The 17,884-nt window shown below is 35.1% G+C and overlaps 1 protein-coding gene across 1 annotated transcript; it reads right to left on the reverse strand.

The window, feature by feature from the left end:
* Positions 1-11,319: 11,319 nt before the first annotated feature.
* On the reverse strand, positions 11,320-16,682 carry LOC145036960 (MLO-like protein 6). The gene is made up of 15 exons (XM_078985497.1): positions 16,419-16,682; positions 16,282-16,339; positions 15,959-16,191; positions 15,488-15,604; positions 15,304-15,364; positions 14,688-14,776; positions 13,414-13,488; positions 13,145-13,239; positions 12,991-13,040; positions 12,780-12,820; positions 12,509-12,682; positions 12,353-12,388; positions 12,174-12,241; positions 12,005-12,065; positions 11,320-11,902 (listed from the first exon to the last, which is right to left on the reverse strand). The coding sequence occupies exons 1-15, from the start codon at positions 16,539-16,541 to the stop codon at positions 11,435-11,437; spliced, it is 1,749 nt and encodes a 582-aa protein (XP_078841623.1). The 5' UTR covers positions 16,542-16,682; the 3' UTR covers positions 11,320-11,434.
* Positions 16,683-17,884: the final 1,202 nt, after the last annotated feature.

The following is a 17,884-nucleotide window of genomic DNA, read 5'->3' on the forward strand; positions in this document are numbered from 1 at the left end:
AAAGATTAGATCGAGAAATTTTAATTGAATTTAATCAAAGGACATATATGGATGTTATGTTGAAAAGATTCAACATAAAGGAATTCTATATATAAAAATATTCTAGCAAGAAACTGGTAAAGTATCACATTTTTTCGTTGCAAATCGTGTCCTGTATGATTCTGGTATAGGATCAATTGCATTTGCTGTAATATTTAACCTAAAATTTTCCAAATACCTAGGGAATTAAGAGGGAAAAAGAACTAGAACCAGATTTGACTAAATTAATTAAACAACTATCAATGACAATCTAAAGTTCGCCAAGGATTGGTCGCTTGTGGACACCAAGAAGCAAAGTAATGGATGGACCATGTTGACATTATTATGAATAGATAAGATTCTATTTAAAATGAGTTGTCATATGGAAAATATGGAAATGTTTCCATATTGGGAGTTGGATGTTAAGAGTTTATGCCTAGATTAGAAACTTTTATGCAAGAAGGATGTTCAAAGGTCTTGGTGAATTTTGTGCAATAAGATTACAAAAGGATCGTTGCATAAAATGTTAGAATCTAACATGTTCTAATAGTGGGAAGAATTTGGTATACTGTTGATAAGGATTAGGAATTGTGAAATGAGCATCATTGGAAATGTTTTCGATTGATCTATTTCACAAGGTAATGACCATATATAAACATAGTGTTCATGCTTGGAGCATGGGACAACTATTGTTATAATTCAAGTAATAAGTTGATTACCCGAAACAACAAATAATGAATAATCAATATGGTGATTAATTAAAGGTGTCTTATTTATACTCAAAAGTTTTGGACCATATAGGATTAGTATTATTCTTGTGTTTCACTATGCATGTTTTGACTTCCCGAATAATAAGATTTTTCAAACCCTCCATAACCTCTCATGATTTCGAAGTAGGTATGAAAGAAGACTGTCATGAATATGATTGTAGATTGTCTAAAGCATTTTAGACATAGCAAAAGTTTGTTGCAGGGTTCATGAGTGTTGCTATAAGATTAGAGTATTGGATTAAACTCGCGCTCACTTGGATCGCTTCATGGATTTTATCTCAAGTGATTGGTGAGATGATAATATCTTATATTCTTGAAACCGAGATGTGTGAGTTGTATTCTGCAAGTCGGTTGCACATTGAAAATATTTAACACACCAGTAACTTGGTGTTATAAAACATATTGATGTGTATGATTTGATGAGTAGATACAAGCGAGCATTTGAGTCGAAGTTTATCTGTTCCTTTTACCCAAAATAAAAGCGATATATGTGGGCCCCTCGATGAGTTAGTGATGACACCCTAAGCTCTTGGCCAAACAGAGACTAAGTTGATGTGTTCAATTGTAGTCTGTTGTCATTCGTCATTAATCGGAAATCAGGTGACAACACATAGACTGAGAGAATGATTATAATCCATTTCTCGTGTCTATACGATATCTAGAATAGAGGAATATATTATCCCTTATCTAAAGGATAGTTTGATGATAAGATCAGAGTTCGACAGCGTCTTTGAGAGCTACGATTGCTAATCGGATTGTACTTGCATTATAGTTACTAGACTTATCCAAGTGGGACACTGTTGGATTAGTGTCTAACCCCATAACTATATTTTGTATGTACATAACCCGGTTGTGCATGGTCCTTTTGGGTTACCTTCACCAAAGCAACTTGATATGATAATTTATGGAAAGAGAGAGAGAGAGAGAGAGAGAGAGAGAGAGAGGTTATTATGGTTTATTAATATATTATATGTATAATATATTAAAGGAGAAATCATATTGTTTAATTAATATTAGATAGTAATTAATTAAGAATTAATTCCGTGGCTAAAAGACATTAATTGAATGAAGGGGACTAGAACTGTGAATTGTATGATAGTTGAATATTGGGCTAATGGACTCCATAGAAGTTAGAGTGGACAAAATCTATGGGGAAACCCATTAGAATTCGTCCAAGGCTTCTAATGAAGAAGTCTATGGGCTGCTTAGGGCCTAAGCAATCAGATTAGGGTTTCCTAGTTCAAAACCCTAATAGCCTCACTATATAAGGAACCCCTAAGGCCCCAAAAACGCGTGGAAGGAATCCCTAAGGGTTCTTAGATGTTTTTGGTGGTCTCTTCTCCTCTCATAGGTCATTCTCTTGCTTGTGCTGTTTGTGAGCCATTAGAGGTGTGACATTTGTTACTCTAAGCTCCAAGATAAGAAGATTCAAGTCATTCTTGTAAAGGTAATCATCTAGATCTGATCTTATATGATAATTTCGAAATATGTATGCTAGATCTAGGGTTTATGAGATTTGGATGATTATTGCATGTTCATTAGACAAACTAGATCTAAAGCTTTAGGGTTTGCATGTACACCATAGGATTGAGGTTTTGCCTAAACCCCATAACAAAAATGGATGTTAGACTCCCATGAGTCATGCTAAGGAATAAAGTTGCCAACTTTATCCTCTATGACCTTTTTAGCAACCGAGATCTGGTTTTGGGATTGAGTGTATGCATGGGTTAAGCACCAAACGCCCGAATGTAGCAGGTTGGGCAGTATGCTGATCGTACCAAGGTGTACATAGCATGTACTGCATGGCGAGCTAGTATGTTGTGTGTATGGGGATTACGCCGCACATACACTTCCAGTGAACGTTTAGGCTTGTGTTGGGCTTTTGAATCATTTGGGACCTTTTTGGTTTTGGGCCTTGATCTGTTTAGATTAGGTGGCCCTTTGAACTTGCTAATGGGCCCTACGTGGCACTGTTCGACCTTTTAGGCCTTGAGGCCCGTTATTGCTTTTGGACCAGGAATAGTTAGGCCACTAAAGGGAAAAGCATTTGAGCCCTTATTTTAAGAGTTGGACTTAAGGTTTCGACCCATGATTTGGGATTTTTCCTTAATTCTGATTAGGGTAATTTGTGTATTCAGTGTGAGATTATTGAAGCAATAGCCGAGCAGTAAGTATTTATCAGCAGATTGAGGTGAGTCTTCTCACTATATCAATGGGTCGAAGGTACCGATGTGGGCCCATTACTTGACATGTGGAATGATAGTTGTCTATATGTTTTCTTGTTTAGAAAACCTCGGGGATAGCCTGTGACACTAGTATAGAAGACCATGAGGGTAGCCTATGGCATAGAAAAACATGGGGGTAGCTCATGACAGTTGGATATCAGACCATGGGGGTAGCCCATGGCATTCTAGAGAAAAGACCATAGGGGTAGCCCATGGCAATCATATGTATGTTGTGTGGTATTTTATGATTGTGTTAAGTGGTATTTGGGGAACTCACTAAGCTTTTGCTTACAGTTTGTATTGTGGTTTTAGGTACTTCCGGTACTAAGGAGAAGGACCTGACTTGATGGCGCAACAATTACTCTCCACTACATTCCGCACTTAGTGATATTGTTATTCTAATGATTGGACATGTTTATTATGTAATGGATTTTGGGAACCATTTATGATTGTAATTTCCTATTTGAAAATGAAAAAATCATTTGGTTTTTGGGCTGTTACAATAACTCTGATAATTTGTGATGTTTTGATACAATTGATTCTTTTAAGAATTATGTTGATGTTTGGGATAATATTTTTATTACTTGAAAAATGAAATTTTTGGGTCTTATTTTTGGGATGTTACACTACTTATGTTTACACTTTTTTGTATCATTTCTTCAATTACACATCTGTTCGAATTACATCAATTGTAAGTGTCAATTGGCCTTAAAAAGTTGAACATAAAATGCAAGAGCGAATTCTTTATTGACTCATGAGTCATGTACTAGCCACATAATTAAAATTGTGATTGTATATTTATTTTTTTGACCGTAAAGGCCTGATGCAATTTTTAGATTTGAGTTTGGTTTTGAACATTTAGTGTTGTAGATAATGATGAACAGTTAATATTAAATCTAAATCGGTAATGTACTGAAACCGATACCGAATTAAAAATATGGGACGGTAATCGATACTTTAAAATCACGAAATTATGGATTTGATATCGAAGTATTGGTAGTAGTACCAAAAACCGTCACCATTCTTGGTTGTTAGTTTAGTTCGGTATTTATTATCGTTTTTTCACCCATTTTAGTAATCAGGATTATCGAGTCGGTATCGGTTTCGTTTCATGCTCATCCTTAGTTGGAGATAAAACTTTATTGATTGTATTACATAAAACATGAATTACTGGAGTGCATTTATACTAGAGATATACAACAGTAAGTGCACTAATCTAGGGGCTATACATGGAAACTATTTAATGGGTAAATCATAGACTCCAATATACAAGAGAATTGATTAGAAAGGGATATCAAGGAATATCCGTAATACGCCCCCACAAGATGGAGGATCCATTGGAGACTCCAATCTTGGAATGAAACTTCAAGAAAGACGCACGACCCAACGGTTTGGTTAAGACATCGGCTGGTTGGTCGAGCATGTGAACATAACGAACATTGAGCTTTCCATCAGACACTTGTTCATGAACAAAGTGGTAATCTAAAGCAACATGATTCATGTGGGAGTGATACACGGGATTCGCACAGGGATAAGTAGCCCCAGCATTGTCGCAGTGAATGGTGGGTACATGAGGTAAAGAGATGCCTAGTTCAAGTAGGAGGTTTTTTATCCAGGCAAGTTCAGTTGAAGCATTCACAAGAGCCTTGTACTCAACCTCCGTTGATGATCGTGCGACAGATTTTTGCCGAGTAGAGCGCCAAGATATGATGTTGGAACCTAGGTAGACAAGATAAGCAGTAGTGGATCGGCCTTTTGTCGATATCCCACCCCAGTCAGAGTCCGAGAAAGCTGTGAGTGCCATGGTAGAATAGCGATTGAGAAAAGGACCATAATAGATTGTGCCCTTTAAGTATCGAAGTAACCGTTTGAGTGCTGTCCAATGAGTTTTAGCAGGCGAGTGCATAAACTGTGAGAGTTTTTTGACCGCAAATGAGATGTCCGGACGGGTAAAGGAAAGATATTGTATAGTGCCAACAAGTTTCCGATATGGGGTGGGATCAACTTTTGGAGCACCATCATCCTACTTTAAGATTGATGAAGTGCTTAAAGGGGTTGTAACTTCCTTGGCACCATCCATTTTAAATTGAGTGAGAACATCACAGATATAGCTGTGTTGCGACAAAAATAAGTCGGACTTGGTGGGAATAATTTCAATGCCAAGAAAGTGATGTAGCGGTCCAAGGTCCTTGATTGAAAACCTGTTAGCTAGCAAGGTGATAAAGTTGGCAAGAAAAGAGGAGTTGTTGCTTGTGAGCACAATATCATCAACGTAAACCATAAAGTAGCAAATAACTCCATCACAATGGTAAATGAATAAGGATGCATCAACATGAGATTTGCGAAACCAGGATGTGATAAGAAATTCCATTAGAGTCGTCTACCATGCACGCGGCGCTTGCTTAAGGCCGTAAAGGGATTTTCGAAGCTTGCAAATATGATTGGGGTACTGTGGGTTAACGAACCCCGGTGATTGAACCATGTACACTTCCTCTTGCAATGTTCCATGCAAGAAAAGCATTGTTGACATCGAGTTTCCGCAGAGACCAGTTGTTAGACAGAGCGATAGAGAGCACGGTACGAATCGTTACCGGTTTTGTAACCGGACTGAAAGAGTCGAAGTAAACCTTCCCATATTGCTGGAGAAAACCTTTTGCCACAATACAAGCTTTATACTTTGCGACAGTGCCATCCGGGTTTCATTTGATGCAAAAAAACCATTTGCACCCAATGGGATGATGAGACGTAGGAGGTACAAGTTCCCAGGTGGATTTTTGAACCAATGCGTTGTACTCATCATCCATTGCTTTGCTCCATAATAGGTCTTTTGAAGTTTGAGTTGGGGTGGTGGGTTCCAAAGCAGCCGGAATAGGGTGGATAGTGGTGTTGTTAATAAGGATGGGATTGAAGTATTTGGGATTGAGTTTGCGTTGGCGTGGAGGTGGGGGCGGGGTTGGTGACAGGTTAGCGGGAGGGGATGGGGGAAGTGAAGGTGATGATGGTGAGTCCGAAGAGGGAGAGATGGGTTTAGATGGCTGGTCAGCGGGATCAGACCCGGAGGTAGCAGGTAACGTGTTGGATAGAGGCTGTTCAGCAGCAGGAGGAGGAGGAGGAACGGGAGAGGGAGGGGTGGTATAGGTGGCGATGGTATAGGGGATATAGGAGTAGAGGATGAGTGGGTGGTGAAGTATTCATCAACAGTGGGAATAGAAGGAGTTGGCGAGGAGGAGTTTTTGTGGGGAAAGATATGAGGAATGACCTCAACATGGCAGGAATGATAAAGCCGACGGGTTTCAGGATGCAAACATTTGTAAGCCAAATTAGCATTAGAGTAACCCAAGAAAATGCAAGGGAGGGAGCGAGGGTGAAGTTTTGAGGTGGATTAGGGACGGAGCCATGGGTAACAAAGGTACGCGAAGGGTTTTAATTTCTTGTAGTTTGGGGAACGACCATACATGATACCAAATGGGCTTTGAGAGTTGAGAGTCGGGGTAGGTAAGCGGTTAATGAGATGCACCGTTGTTTGGAACGCATGAGACCAAAACCGTAAAGGAAGGCTCGCAAAGTGAAGTAAAGCGAGTTCGGTTTCAAAAATGTGGCGATGGCGACGCTCGGCGATACCATTTTGTTCGGGTGTCTGAGGAGGGGTGATGTAATGAGAGATGTCTATTGATTGAAAAATAGGAATGAGGGCTTTATATTCACCACCGTTATCAGTAAACATAGAGATGATTAGTGTATTAAAATATTTTTCATCCAAGGATTTGAATTGAGGAAAGAGTTTGACAACGTCAGATTTATGTTTGATTGGATAGAGCCATATGTATCTGGAATAATAGTCAACAAATACTACATAGTAAACAAAACCATCAATAGATTGTTGTATAGGACCCCAAACATCTGAGTAAATGAGTTGTAGTGGTTTAGTAGCAACAAAAGAGTTTTCACCAAACGCAACTTTATGACTTTTATTAATTGAGCATGAAGTATAGTGAAAATCAAAATGTGATGATTGTTTGAAAGTAAGATCTAAATCATTAACAAGTTGCTTCAAAATTCGAGTAGATGGATGGCCAAGAGTGTGATGGTATTCAAGAAGCGATGCTTTAATGGTGGTGTTTAGTTGTGGCATCAAGGATGGGTTGGTGTAGTAGACATCATTTATGTTCTACCCCCACATTAGAGGCGCCCCCCCGTGCACAGATCCTTCACGAGAAAATGTAAAGGAAAGAATTCAATAGAAACTTGGTTAGTGCGACACAACTTAGCAACATATATAATATTTTTACGAAGACAGGGAACGCAAAGGACATTAGATAAAGATAGAGAGCGAGAGGGAGTGGAGAGACTAGTATGACCAGTGTGAGAAATAGAGAGAGATGTACCATCGCCTAGTAGGATTTCATCTGGTCCACCGTATTCAGAAACAATATGAAGACCCGATCATTCAGAGGTGAGATGATGAGATGCTCTAGAATCGAACATCCACGGGGCTGAAGTAGAGGTGGAGTGTTGGTTTGAGGAGGTGGCGTTGGCTACTAGGTTATGGGAGGATACATAACTGGTAATTTGGTGATCTTTGAGGAATTGGGTAAGCTTGCGATAGTCTCGAGTTTCATGACCCGATATGGAGCAAAAGTGACAGAATAATGAGGAACGATTGTTCATGTTGTTGTTGGTCCAATTATTTTGTGACTGATTTTCAGCCGGAGATCGGTACTGATTTGGCCGAGCAGAGGGCCCATTTGATGAGTGATTGTTGAATCCTGTAGGTTGGCGTTGAGAGTAGTTTTCCGTGACAATGATGGGAGTAGCAGGAACTTCTGTTTCTTTGAGAGATCTTTCAAAATCGACCAGTTTGTTGAATAACTCTGAAAAGGAAATAGAGGTTTCACGAACTGTAATGCCTGTGTTTCTGGGCTTGTCATTAATGTTGATGTAATAGTCTAGGTTAACCTTTGTAACCTATCTTGAAATAATAAAGATGTATTATTTAAGTATTATGTGTTTTGTGCTTAGTTGTGTGACTTAAATGAATTAAGGATAAAAATAAGCGTCAAAATGAAATGTAATATAATCCTAATATCTATGAAGGATGTGGTAGTGGTCGTGACAAGGTTTCCGAATATATAAAGAATGTCGAAATCCGAGTTATAACAAAGAAGTTATGACCTGTCGAAGTTTCGCATCAGAACCGACACGACATGGAAGGACGTAAAATACAAATTTAAGATAGAGCAATATCTAGCCTTAGTAATCTAAACGAAAGTCGTAGACTACGTTAAACCGAGAGCATACATAAAAAGAACGCCCAAATCTGACTTCGTATGAGGAAGTTATGATTTTTCTAAGTTTCGACTCAGCAGTATGCAGCCCGAATACTCGATTTGAGACCGAGTGATTTTTAGCCAAAACAATCTCAACGAGAATCGAAAATCTTTTTAATAGTAGTGAAACGATAAAAAGATAGGCGAAAACGGACGTCGGATGAAGAAGTTATGAATTTATAACGGAGTTCTCCTGTCCCGACCTAATAAAAATAAATAATACAAATAAAGTCAAAATTAGCCGACAAAGTCTAAACGAAAGTTGTAGAGCGTAGTCTCACCTACGCGGGGATATAAAGAACGTCGAAAACGGAGTTCGTATGAGGAAGATATGAATTTTTGAAGTTTATTAAATAATTTCGATATTAAATTTAATTATAAAATATCCGATATTATCCAAAGGGGGAGAGTCAGCGATCCTATCCAAGTTACACCTAGTGTACCTAGATTTACGCCCAGCGTAAATCGAGGATCCAGACCCTATAAAAGGGAGTAGATTGCAGCCGATTCTTTTGCTCATTTTCTCTTCTCTCTCTCTCTCTCTCCCGTTTTGCATTGTTTTGCATGCCAATCATATCCCGAGCCCCAAAGCAAGTCCCGAAGCCCTGAAGATCCCGAGAAGTGCAATTTCCTAGCCAAAGCTCTGCCCGCAAGAAACCCGGTTTTTGTGAAGATCTTCCAAATCTACCGAAGAATACTACTTCTACAAGTCGTAGTGTTGTCTGATCATCTTCTGATCAAGTGAGTGTGTAGTTACCTTATCCTAACGCATAATAACGAAGTATTTGATACGAAATACGTGTTATGTGTATATTTTGTTGCTTATATGTGTGAACGTATATTCACTTTATTTTATCTCATAGATCTGATTTATTCTCTATGAAATACATGTTATGCGTGTGTGCCTCATCTGTTATGTGAAATATGTATTGATTGAACATGCTATACAGGTTTTAAACTATGTATAAAAATATATATTTTTATCTACTAATATGTTGGGTAGAACATGGGTAGATAGATTATGTGTGATAAACAGATGAGAGGTCTCAATGTTGTTATTGTTGATCTAGTTATTCAGCGGAGTATGGATAACGACCACAAACTCTTTTTAGACAGTCTTGTGGGACGCTAGCAGGTTCATAACCTGTAGGTGTTGTGAACGATGTGTTCACCGGTGTACTCTATCCCCTCATGGTTGCCTTTAGGATATCTATTGTTGAGGAAACCCCTTAGCAGTAATGTCCGTCCTAATGAAAATCCTAGATTAGGTCCCTTGAGATAGATGTTGTTTTAGGGACATAAAGTGAGGATAACGGGAATGGGTAATCGGGTTATTGTTGGTTGGTGAAATTAAATATAATTATTTATTATGGGTTGAAAACCCTATATGCTCACCAGGCTCCCAAGCCTGACCCACTCAGTTTATTTGTATTACAGGTAGTGTCGCGAGGGCATAAGATGGATGAATCATCAAGTTGTTTTTTTTTTTTACAAGTCTGTATATGTATATATTTGTTGAATGACTTGTAATGTTATCATTTATGCTTTATGGTCTGTATCGGAACATGACATCCCGAGTTTTAATTATATAATGAAAATGCATCTCTTGATGAAATGCTTTGATAAATATTATTTTATCATATTTTGTTTTTGGGAATAAATTCCGCAACTCTTTTAAATCAAAAGGATTTACTGTGAAATTATTTTAAAAAACATAAATTAAACCAGTCTTTTCTGGCCTTGATTTTGGGGATGTCACACGAAGCTTCAAGGCAGCCGTGATTGGACCATACTCTTCACCGAGTTGACTAAGGATATGAACCAGAAGGTCTTCTTCGTGCACAGGACTTTGTACGAGCGCAAGTTCATCAGAGATAAATCGCATATCATTAAGAAATTCTATAACAGAGCGGCTTCCTTTTGGGTTTTTGGCTAGTTTGGACTTGAGTGAGATGATTCGAGATCGAGATTGACTGGCATAGCTTACGCTTAATCGATCCCAGACTTCCTTGGCAGAAGTGGCGGAAGTGATGATTAGTTGAATAGGGTCAGAGCAACTACCGAGAATTGCGCTAAAAATGATTTGGTCTTGGTGGTACCAGGCTGTGTAGGTTGGATTGGATGTGGCAGTGTCTTTGTCGGTGACTGTTTTGGTGTGTGTGTTAGTACCAGTAATGAAGTTCTCAAGATCAAGGCCAATTAGTGATGATTGAACTTGTTTGCGCCAAACTGGGTAATTGGTTGTAGTGAGTTTAATCGGAAAGTGACTGACGGCTGTGATTTGATCGATGGTGTTTGAGGGAGCCATTGGCGGCTGATTAGGGTTTATGAGAGTAGGATCGAATTTAGAGATGCTCGCTGGAGAAGGAGCTCTGATACCATAAAACTGTATTGATTCTATTGCATAAAACATGAATTACATGACTACATTTATACTAGAGATATACAACAGTAAGTGCACTAATCTAGGGGCTATACATGGAATCTATTTAATGGGTAAATCATAGACTCCAATATACAAGAGAATTGATTAGGAAAGGATATCAAGGAATATCCGCAATAGGAGACATGTAAATGTGTTTATATTGATATCTAAATTCTAATTGATATATAATAAAACATGAAGCAGATTAGTAGCATGCAAATATGCTTTACTTGATGTATTATTATTTTTTTTCTAATTTTTTTAGTATTATAATATTAAAGAAAATTTTCAATCGGATACCTTAGATTGTAAGCATGTACAACCACAACATCTAGGTTGCCATTGATCATGAGTGATATAAAAGTCAAATCTTTTTTTTATTTTTATGGATGGACAAAAACACAAGTGAAAATTTAATGGTTACACCAATAACTCTATTGCAATAAGCTCAAAAATTCATGTACGCGAAACACAACCCTTTATAAAATTCAACTGTTCCAAAAAAAATCCGCAAGTTAAGCACATTCTAAACAAATCAACTTACAAAATATCAATTTACAATAAGAAACCATACATATCGATTAGTATAAATAAACGTTCTTTACAATAGAATGAACAAAAGAACTAATAACTAATGGTAACATATTTTCTTTTACTTACATTTCTATATCATATATTCCTTTTATCAAACGAAAATTCTTTAGGAACTCCTATCGTCACCTCATGTTGTTCACTAGCACCCGTGTCCACAACTATTGCCAATTGTGACGAACTTGCATCATGGATCTCATTACCTTGCTCTCTATTCCCCAATTCCACCTCATGTGGCACTATCGACATTTCATTAACCCGTCGTTGGTGATAGGAGGGTGAGGGTGAACCATCAGTGTCCCAATTATCACTATCAAAGTTTGCAGTTCGAGGAGATGGTGGAAAGCTATCAATATCAGTTCGGTAGTTTTGTAAGAGATGAACAGGCGACATGCCATGGGTAGGTGTCCCTGGCCTACTTGACATCGGGCTCACTTGGCCTGACTTTTTATTTCTTTTAATTTGTTTTCTTGCAGATTGGTGCCATGTTTTTAACGCGGTTGCTACTCTTTCATTGAATATTGTTGGCTTCATAGTCGATCCCATCTATTTTTTTGTAACAAAAATAGAGATATAAAAAATTAAAACATGTCTTAATATATAGATTGTTTACTTCATTTTGTAAAATTTAAAGTTATTATTAGTTACCTGTGTGACAAGAGCATATAGAGGAAGAGTAACGTAACTGCATAGGATCTGAACAAGTATCCTAGCGAATCAAAAACACCAATGATTAATAGCTAATAGTTGATAATGATGGTCTTTTTGTCTTTCACTATATTTTATTTAGAAAAAAACAAAATGAATCCATACTCACCCCATGGAGATCCTGATGACAATGTCTTCTGTATGTTCATGAAAGCAAGATTTTAACCCAAATTCATACTGTTTAATTTACAAATAATTACAATATGTCAGAACAAGAACAATATATATATAGATAATTTTAAAAGAGAAATAATATTGATGCTACAAATTATAAATTATAAATCGTACCCAAGTCCATGCAAAGAAAGCTATCTGAAAAGCATTCTGTGACATTCGTAAAATAAAATGATTTAGTAAAAATGTTATGTATATGGAACGAAAACGTACAACTTTTGAAGCATGAGGTACGAGTATTAATGCATGTACATGTGTATACTAGGTTACCTGAAAGAGGACAAAGTTGATGAGATAAAGAATGAGACGAGGGCGATTGAACCAGAAGAGGTCATCACCAGGTTGAACCACAGGTACACCTTGTACGACCTCTCCTCTTTCTTGAATACTTAATCCCATTTTCGTAATTATCACTTGTAGTTTTGTTCCAACTAGTAGAATAATCTGTGATTAAATTATTATTTTTAGAAGTCAAATAAAGGAAATATAAAAATTCAAAGTACGTAGTTTAATTAATATTTGTTGAATTGGATATACTTACAACCAATGGTATGAATGGTAGCCACAAATAGGAATACAACCCTGTCGAAAAGAAATAAAATATTAGATTTTGTCAATAATTTGACAAAAAATAAGTAATATTAGAAAGAGTTGAATCTTATTAGATTCAATTATTTTTTGATTGCAATAAAAATAATTAAAACAACTTTGATTTGAAATAAAAAAAGATTGCAATAAACGGCTAAACGCACCATGGGTATTAAAGAGCAAGAAGACAATGGCAAATAACCAAATCGGTGGACTGTTGAGAAAAAGAAGATAAATAATTAGATTTTGTACTTTCAGTAATTAAATATAAAAAAATATATTATTATATATAGTAAAATTAATAAAAAAGAAAATTACCTTATACCCACAACGACCTTGAAATCTTCTTCAAGAGATCTATTGATGTATTTCTGAAAGTCGAATCCTGATTGGCTTTGTGGGGCTAGATGTGCCTAAACTCAATATTGAAACATGTTAGCTTGGAGAAAGTTACAATAATAATTCAAAATTGATTTTGTTTTTACAAATTAAGCTTAATACAATTGATTTTTACAAAATGTGATTTTTTTTTTAAATTTTAATAATATTACATAATGTGCTACAGTAAAACTTAATAAAAAAATTACCATGATGAATCCATGTCTCAATGTAAGATAATCAACTTTAGGGACTGATCGAAAAAATTGTCTGAAAAAACAAACCTGAAATTATAAAATGAAACAATTAGCAAAAATAAATAAAATAAAAATGAAAATGGTAAACATTTAGCATTCTGATAGATAAATATTCACATCTAATTAAGTAACCATCAAATGTTATTTGCCAACTTATATTAAGATTGACAAATAGTTTTTAAAATTACATGGAAACAAAGAATTGTAGTTCTTCAAAAATTATTAGTATGTCATTATATCATAGCATAATCTAGAATTTGTAACAAAATATCATATATGAATATTTTCTTTAAATTTGTAAAATCAATTGGACTCTTCCCTTCTTTTTTTTTTTCTTAAAAATAGCCACACAAAAAAAAAAAAAAAAAAAAAAAAAAAAAAAAAAAAAAAAAAAAAAAGTGGATTTCTACTCGCAATATTCTAACAAACACCCCGACTTCGAGTTTTTTTAAGGAGCAAACCTAGTCTCAATAGTGTTTTTCAGGAAAAAAAATTCCTCCATTGACAACACAAGAGATAGTTTAAAAAGAAAAAATCCCTTTTAAGTTTGTAATCCAATTATTTATTGAATCCGAAAATGACAAGTGTACGTTGTAGACGTAATTAATACTGCATGACTTTAAAAGACACTTAATTACAAGGAAACTGACATTTAATTTCTTGTTGTTTTAGAAGTCTTTAAAGATAGGGGGTCGTTAACGCAATTGACTTCCTTTTTCCTCATATTAATTATATCACAACGAATATCATAATAAATTAGCAACGATACGTAATAAATGGGGGTAATGACTTGTATACAGTTGTATAATCGTAAAAAATATTATATACAAATCATTACCATAATAAATAAATATGGCATAAATCTTTGTTCAATCATTTAATCTTCGATACGGCATTTTCGTAATTAACATCTTATTTTAGAATATAACCAATAAATACGCTCATGAAAAATGCATGTCTTTTCATAGTTCAAATTAAACAAAAAATATATGTTTAAAATATACGATACTTTATAGACCGATATTATCTTATGATGTCTTCTATAAGTATCACATGTTTATATAGGTCTTTGATAATTAGTTTAATCAACTTATTTTCGTGTTTTTATTTTCATTTATGGATCTTGTTGCCATGCATAATGTATTTGCCAACTAAGACAATATTATAGACAAAAAGTGATATAAGTTAATAAAAACTATTATATATTCAAAGACAAAAAGACTTACAATCCATAGTAGAATCGGAGACTTGCTCCAGAAATTTAGATGCCTTCTTCCGAACGATGTGTCTCTTGCAAATCTAAATCTCTCTGGATCTGTTTGCATGCAAATAAGCCATTAATTATATATATATATATATATATATATATATATATATATATATATATATATATATATATATATATATATATATATATATATATATATATATATATATATATATATATATATATATATATATATATACGCACACATGTGTGTGTGTAAATTAGTGTAAATCATGCACATGCACACATTTGTAAATAGTTTATACAGATAAATATAATTGTGGGCTTCAATCTACATGTGCAAATAACAATTTGGATTTAAAAACGAGCTCCGTTCGATAAAGTTTCCTTAAATGGAGCGAATAGTCATCAGTTTTTAATTGTATTACGTAAAAGATAATGCTATTTTTATTTCAATTGTTTTAGTTATAAAGTCTTCATGGCAATTATTTTCATCTCTTGTTGAATAACTTGTAGATATTATCACATGGTAAAAAAGATTGAACTAAATTGGAATAAGTTATTTTAAATGTAACAATATATATAAACTGTAATACAGTTTATCCTACACATACCATGAGAAAATTGATACTCTACAGTTTTTGTCTCCTTCTCCCAATGCTTCCATCTTCTCATCTATACATATATAAAATTATGGCATAAAATATCACCAATAATTCATAATATGTGAAGATTAATTTTGACAAAAGAAAATTTACTTATTGAATAAAGTAATTAGGTGAAATTAATCAAATTTACCTTTGCTTGTCCTAAAGCCATGGTAAGGATACAGTAAATAACATGAAATAAGGCAAGAGCGAAGATGAATATATGAAGTTGATGAACTCCATCATACGACATAAAAGAAACTTTTCCCTGAAAATATATCCAAATATTGAACACTTTAGAAATAATTATCAAAATAAATAGACAAAAAAAGTAAAGTTTTATAAGGTAATAATCAGACGTTATACTTATCAAATAGATAGATTTTCTTTGGTAACTCATATCATTTAGAAAAAGAAACCATGAGAAAAAACCGTTTTCATAGCTTGTTGAAAATAAGTACAAATTGTTGAAAACCGTACATTCTACATATATAATGTTATTTTATTTCTTAAAAATCAAATACAGTTATTCAAACTAAAATCTCCATAAATAATTTCAAGTTTGATTAGTATAAAAAATGACAAAACGTCTTTTTGATATTTTATGCTAGAAATGACATACCTCTGCACACTTGTCATCGCCGCCACTACCAGCTAAGATTCGCCGTGTGCTGTCGCCCATTTTTGACCAAGTGAGCAGCCTCCGGCGGCTCTCTCCGCTGTCGCCGGCGGATTCCTCTTCTTCTCGGCTGCACGGATGCCAAGAATTGGCAGCACCCTCCGATATACAAATCTTTGTAATTGGTGTCGTCCCCGCCGTTAACAGCAGCGATATGAATCCCAACAACATAAGCTCTACGGATTAAAACCCACAAATTAACACAAAAAACGTAATGATCTAAACACTAAACTTAACCACTAGTTTCATCACTGATAAATTAATACCTGCTTTAATCTTTTCCAAGGATTCATATAGAGCTTTCTTTCGTTTCTTCTTGAACCACTACAAAAAACTCAAAACTATTAAACTCACAGTACTCAAAGCTTTAAAAATTTCGTTAAGAGTAGTAATTTATACATACATGTCCGATCATATGGATGATTTGTTCGATAAAAATGGAGATGAGAATGAGTACGAAGCAAACGGTGGCAACCGCCCATGTCGGCGTTTGCTCTAAAGATCTGCCGTCAGTTCCTCCGGCCATGGAGTTGCTGTATTTTCGACTTTATTCTTACGAAATTACTACGAGAATTTAAAGTGAAGTAGGGGGATGGGTTTTGGGGTGATTGATTATAAATCTTTGTATCTTTGTTTGCTGTTTGAATTAGATTTATAGGGATTCAGAGCTGCGAAATATGACGAAAGTGAGGAGTCAAAAAGTTGACTTTTTCGTATAGACGCGTGTGTAAGAGATTGGAAGACCGAATCACCTTTTTTATAATTTTATGAAACTGGAAATACTTTGTTGACTCTAACCTTGCATGGGTGATTTGGTGGTTGTCATTGGTTCTCTAGCTTTTCTAATCTTGGTTTAATATACACTTTTACCGTTTAGGAAAATTATAAATTAAAAAAAAGGGGGGGGCCTTTAACATTATCAAATCAAATTAAGATGGATAACATATAGGTACTATTTAAATCATTCGTTACTATAGTTTTTATATAGTTTATTTTAATGTCAGTAGATTTGAATAATTATATTCGTAGACTTATTATCACTCAAATAATATAAATAAAAGAAGAATTGCAAAGTAAAGACATGGATTGAGTTTTTTTAACTAATCAATTCAATTAATCATACATTTGTGGTTTTTATAAACAAACTAGTTAAAATAATATGTTTTTCTTTTCTTAAACACTAGGTTGTTTCTAAAACACCAAAGCACCAATCATGTTGTGTTTACGAGTATCGGACAAAATCAGTACCAAACCGAGATTTTGAATATCTAGTTGGATGAAAACTCAATATTCATTACTAAATCGAACTAACATTATTGGTACTAGTACCAAGTTTATGTTACCAATTTTCGGTACTAGCACCGGTACTGACAGTACTGAATCTAGAATTTCGTAAAATTTTAGAGTATCGGATATCGTCTCATATTTACATAAACGGTGTCGTACGGTACCAGTTCTTGTTCAGATCGGATTTTGCTACTCTTGCTCACCCTTACCGCCTACGCCATCAGCTTTGAAATCAAATCCATTATATGGTGGTTAACACCAACCTATCTAGAGATTTTGTTCCACGTTCTAACCACTACTTCACATTTCAAGAACAAATGCTCCATATCTTCCGTATCACCCAAACAAATCGAACATAACACCATATCAACATCAATTTCTTTATCAACTAGATTTTGTCTCACAGGCAACCAATCTGGTAATAATCACCACATATAGGTGTTAACCTTCCTACACACACAAGGATCCCATTTACTAACATTATTGCAATCTAGAAGAAAGAAATCATCAATCCATTTACGAATAACATTCTCGTAAACCCTTTAGAATTATCCATGTAACGTCCCAAAAACAGGGATAAGA

The sequence above is a fragment of the Lactuca saligna genome, chromosome 1 (genome assembly GCF_052625555.1).
Source record: "Lactuca saligna cultivar CGN05327 chromosome 1, ASM5262555v1, whole genome shotgun sequence".
NCBI classification, from domain to species: domain Eukaryota; kingdom Viridiplantae; phylum Streptophyta; class Magnoliopsida; order Asterales; family Asteraceae; genus Lactuca; species Lactuca saligna.

Excerpts from the sequence above, each read along its gene's own strand:
- LOC145036960 (XM_078985497.1), bottom strand. The coding sequence starts at position 16,541 with ATGGCCGGAGGAACTGACGGCAGATCTTTAGAGCAAACGCCGACATGG. Across the intron at positions 15,365-15,487 it reads TGGCTTTAGGACAAGCAAAG|ATGAGAAGATGGAAGCATTG; the intron begins GTAAATTTGATT and ends ATATATGTATAG. Across the intron at positions 12,242-12,352 it reads CTTTCTTTGCATGGACTTGG|TATGAATTTGGGTTAAAATC; the intron begins GTACGATTTATA and ends TAAATTAAACAG.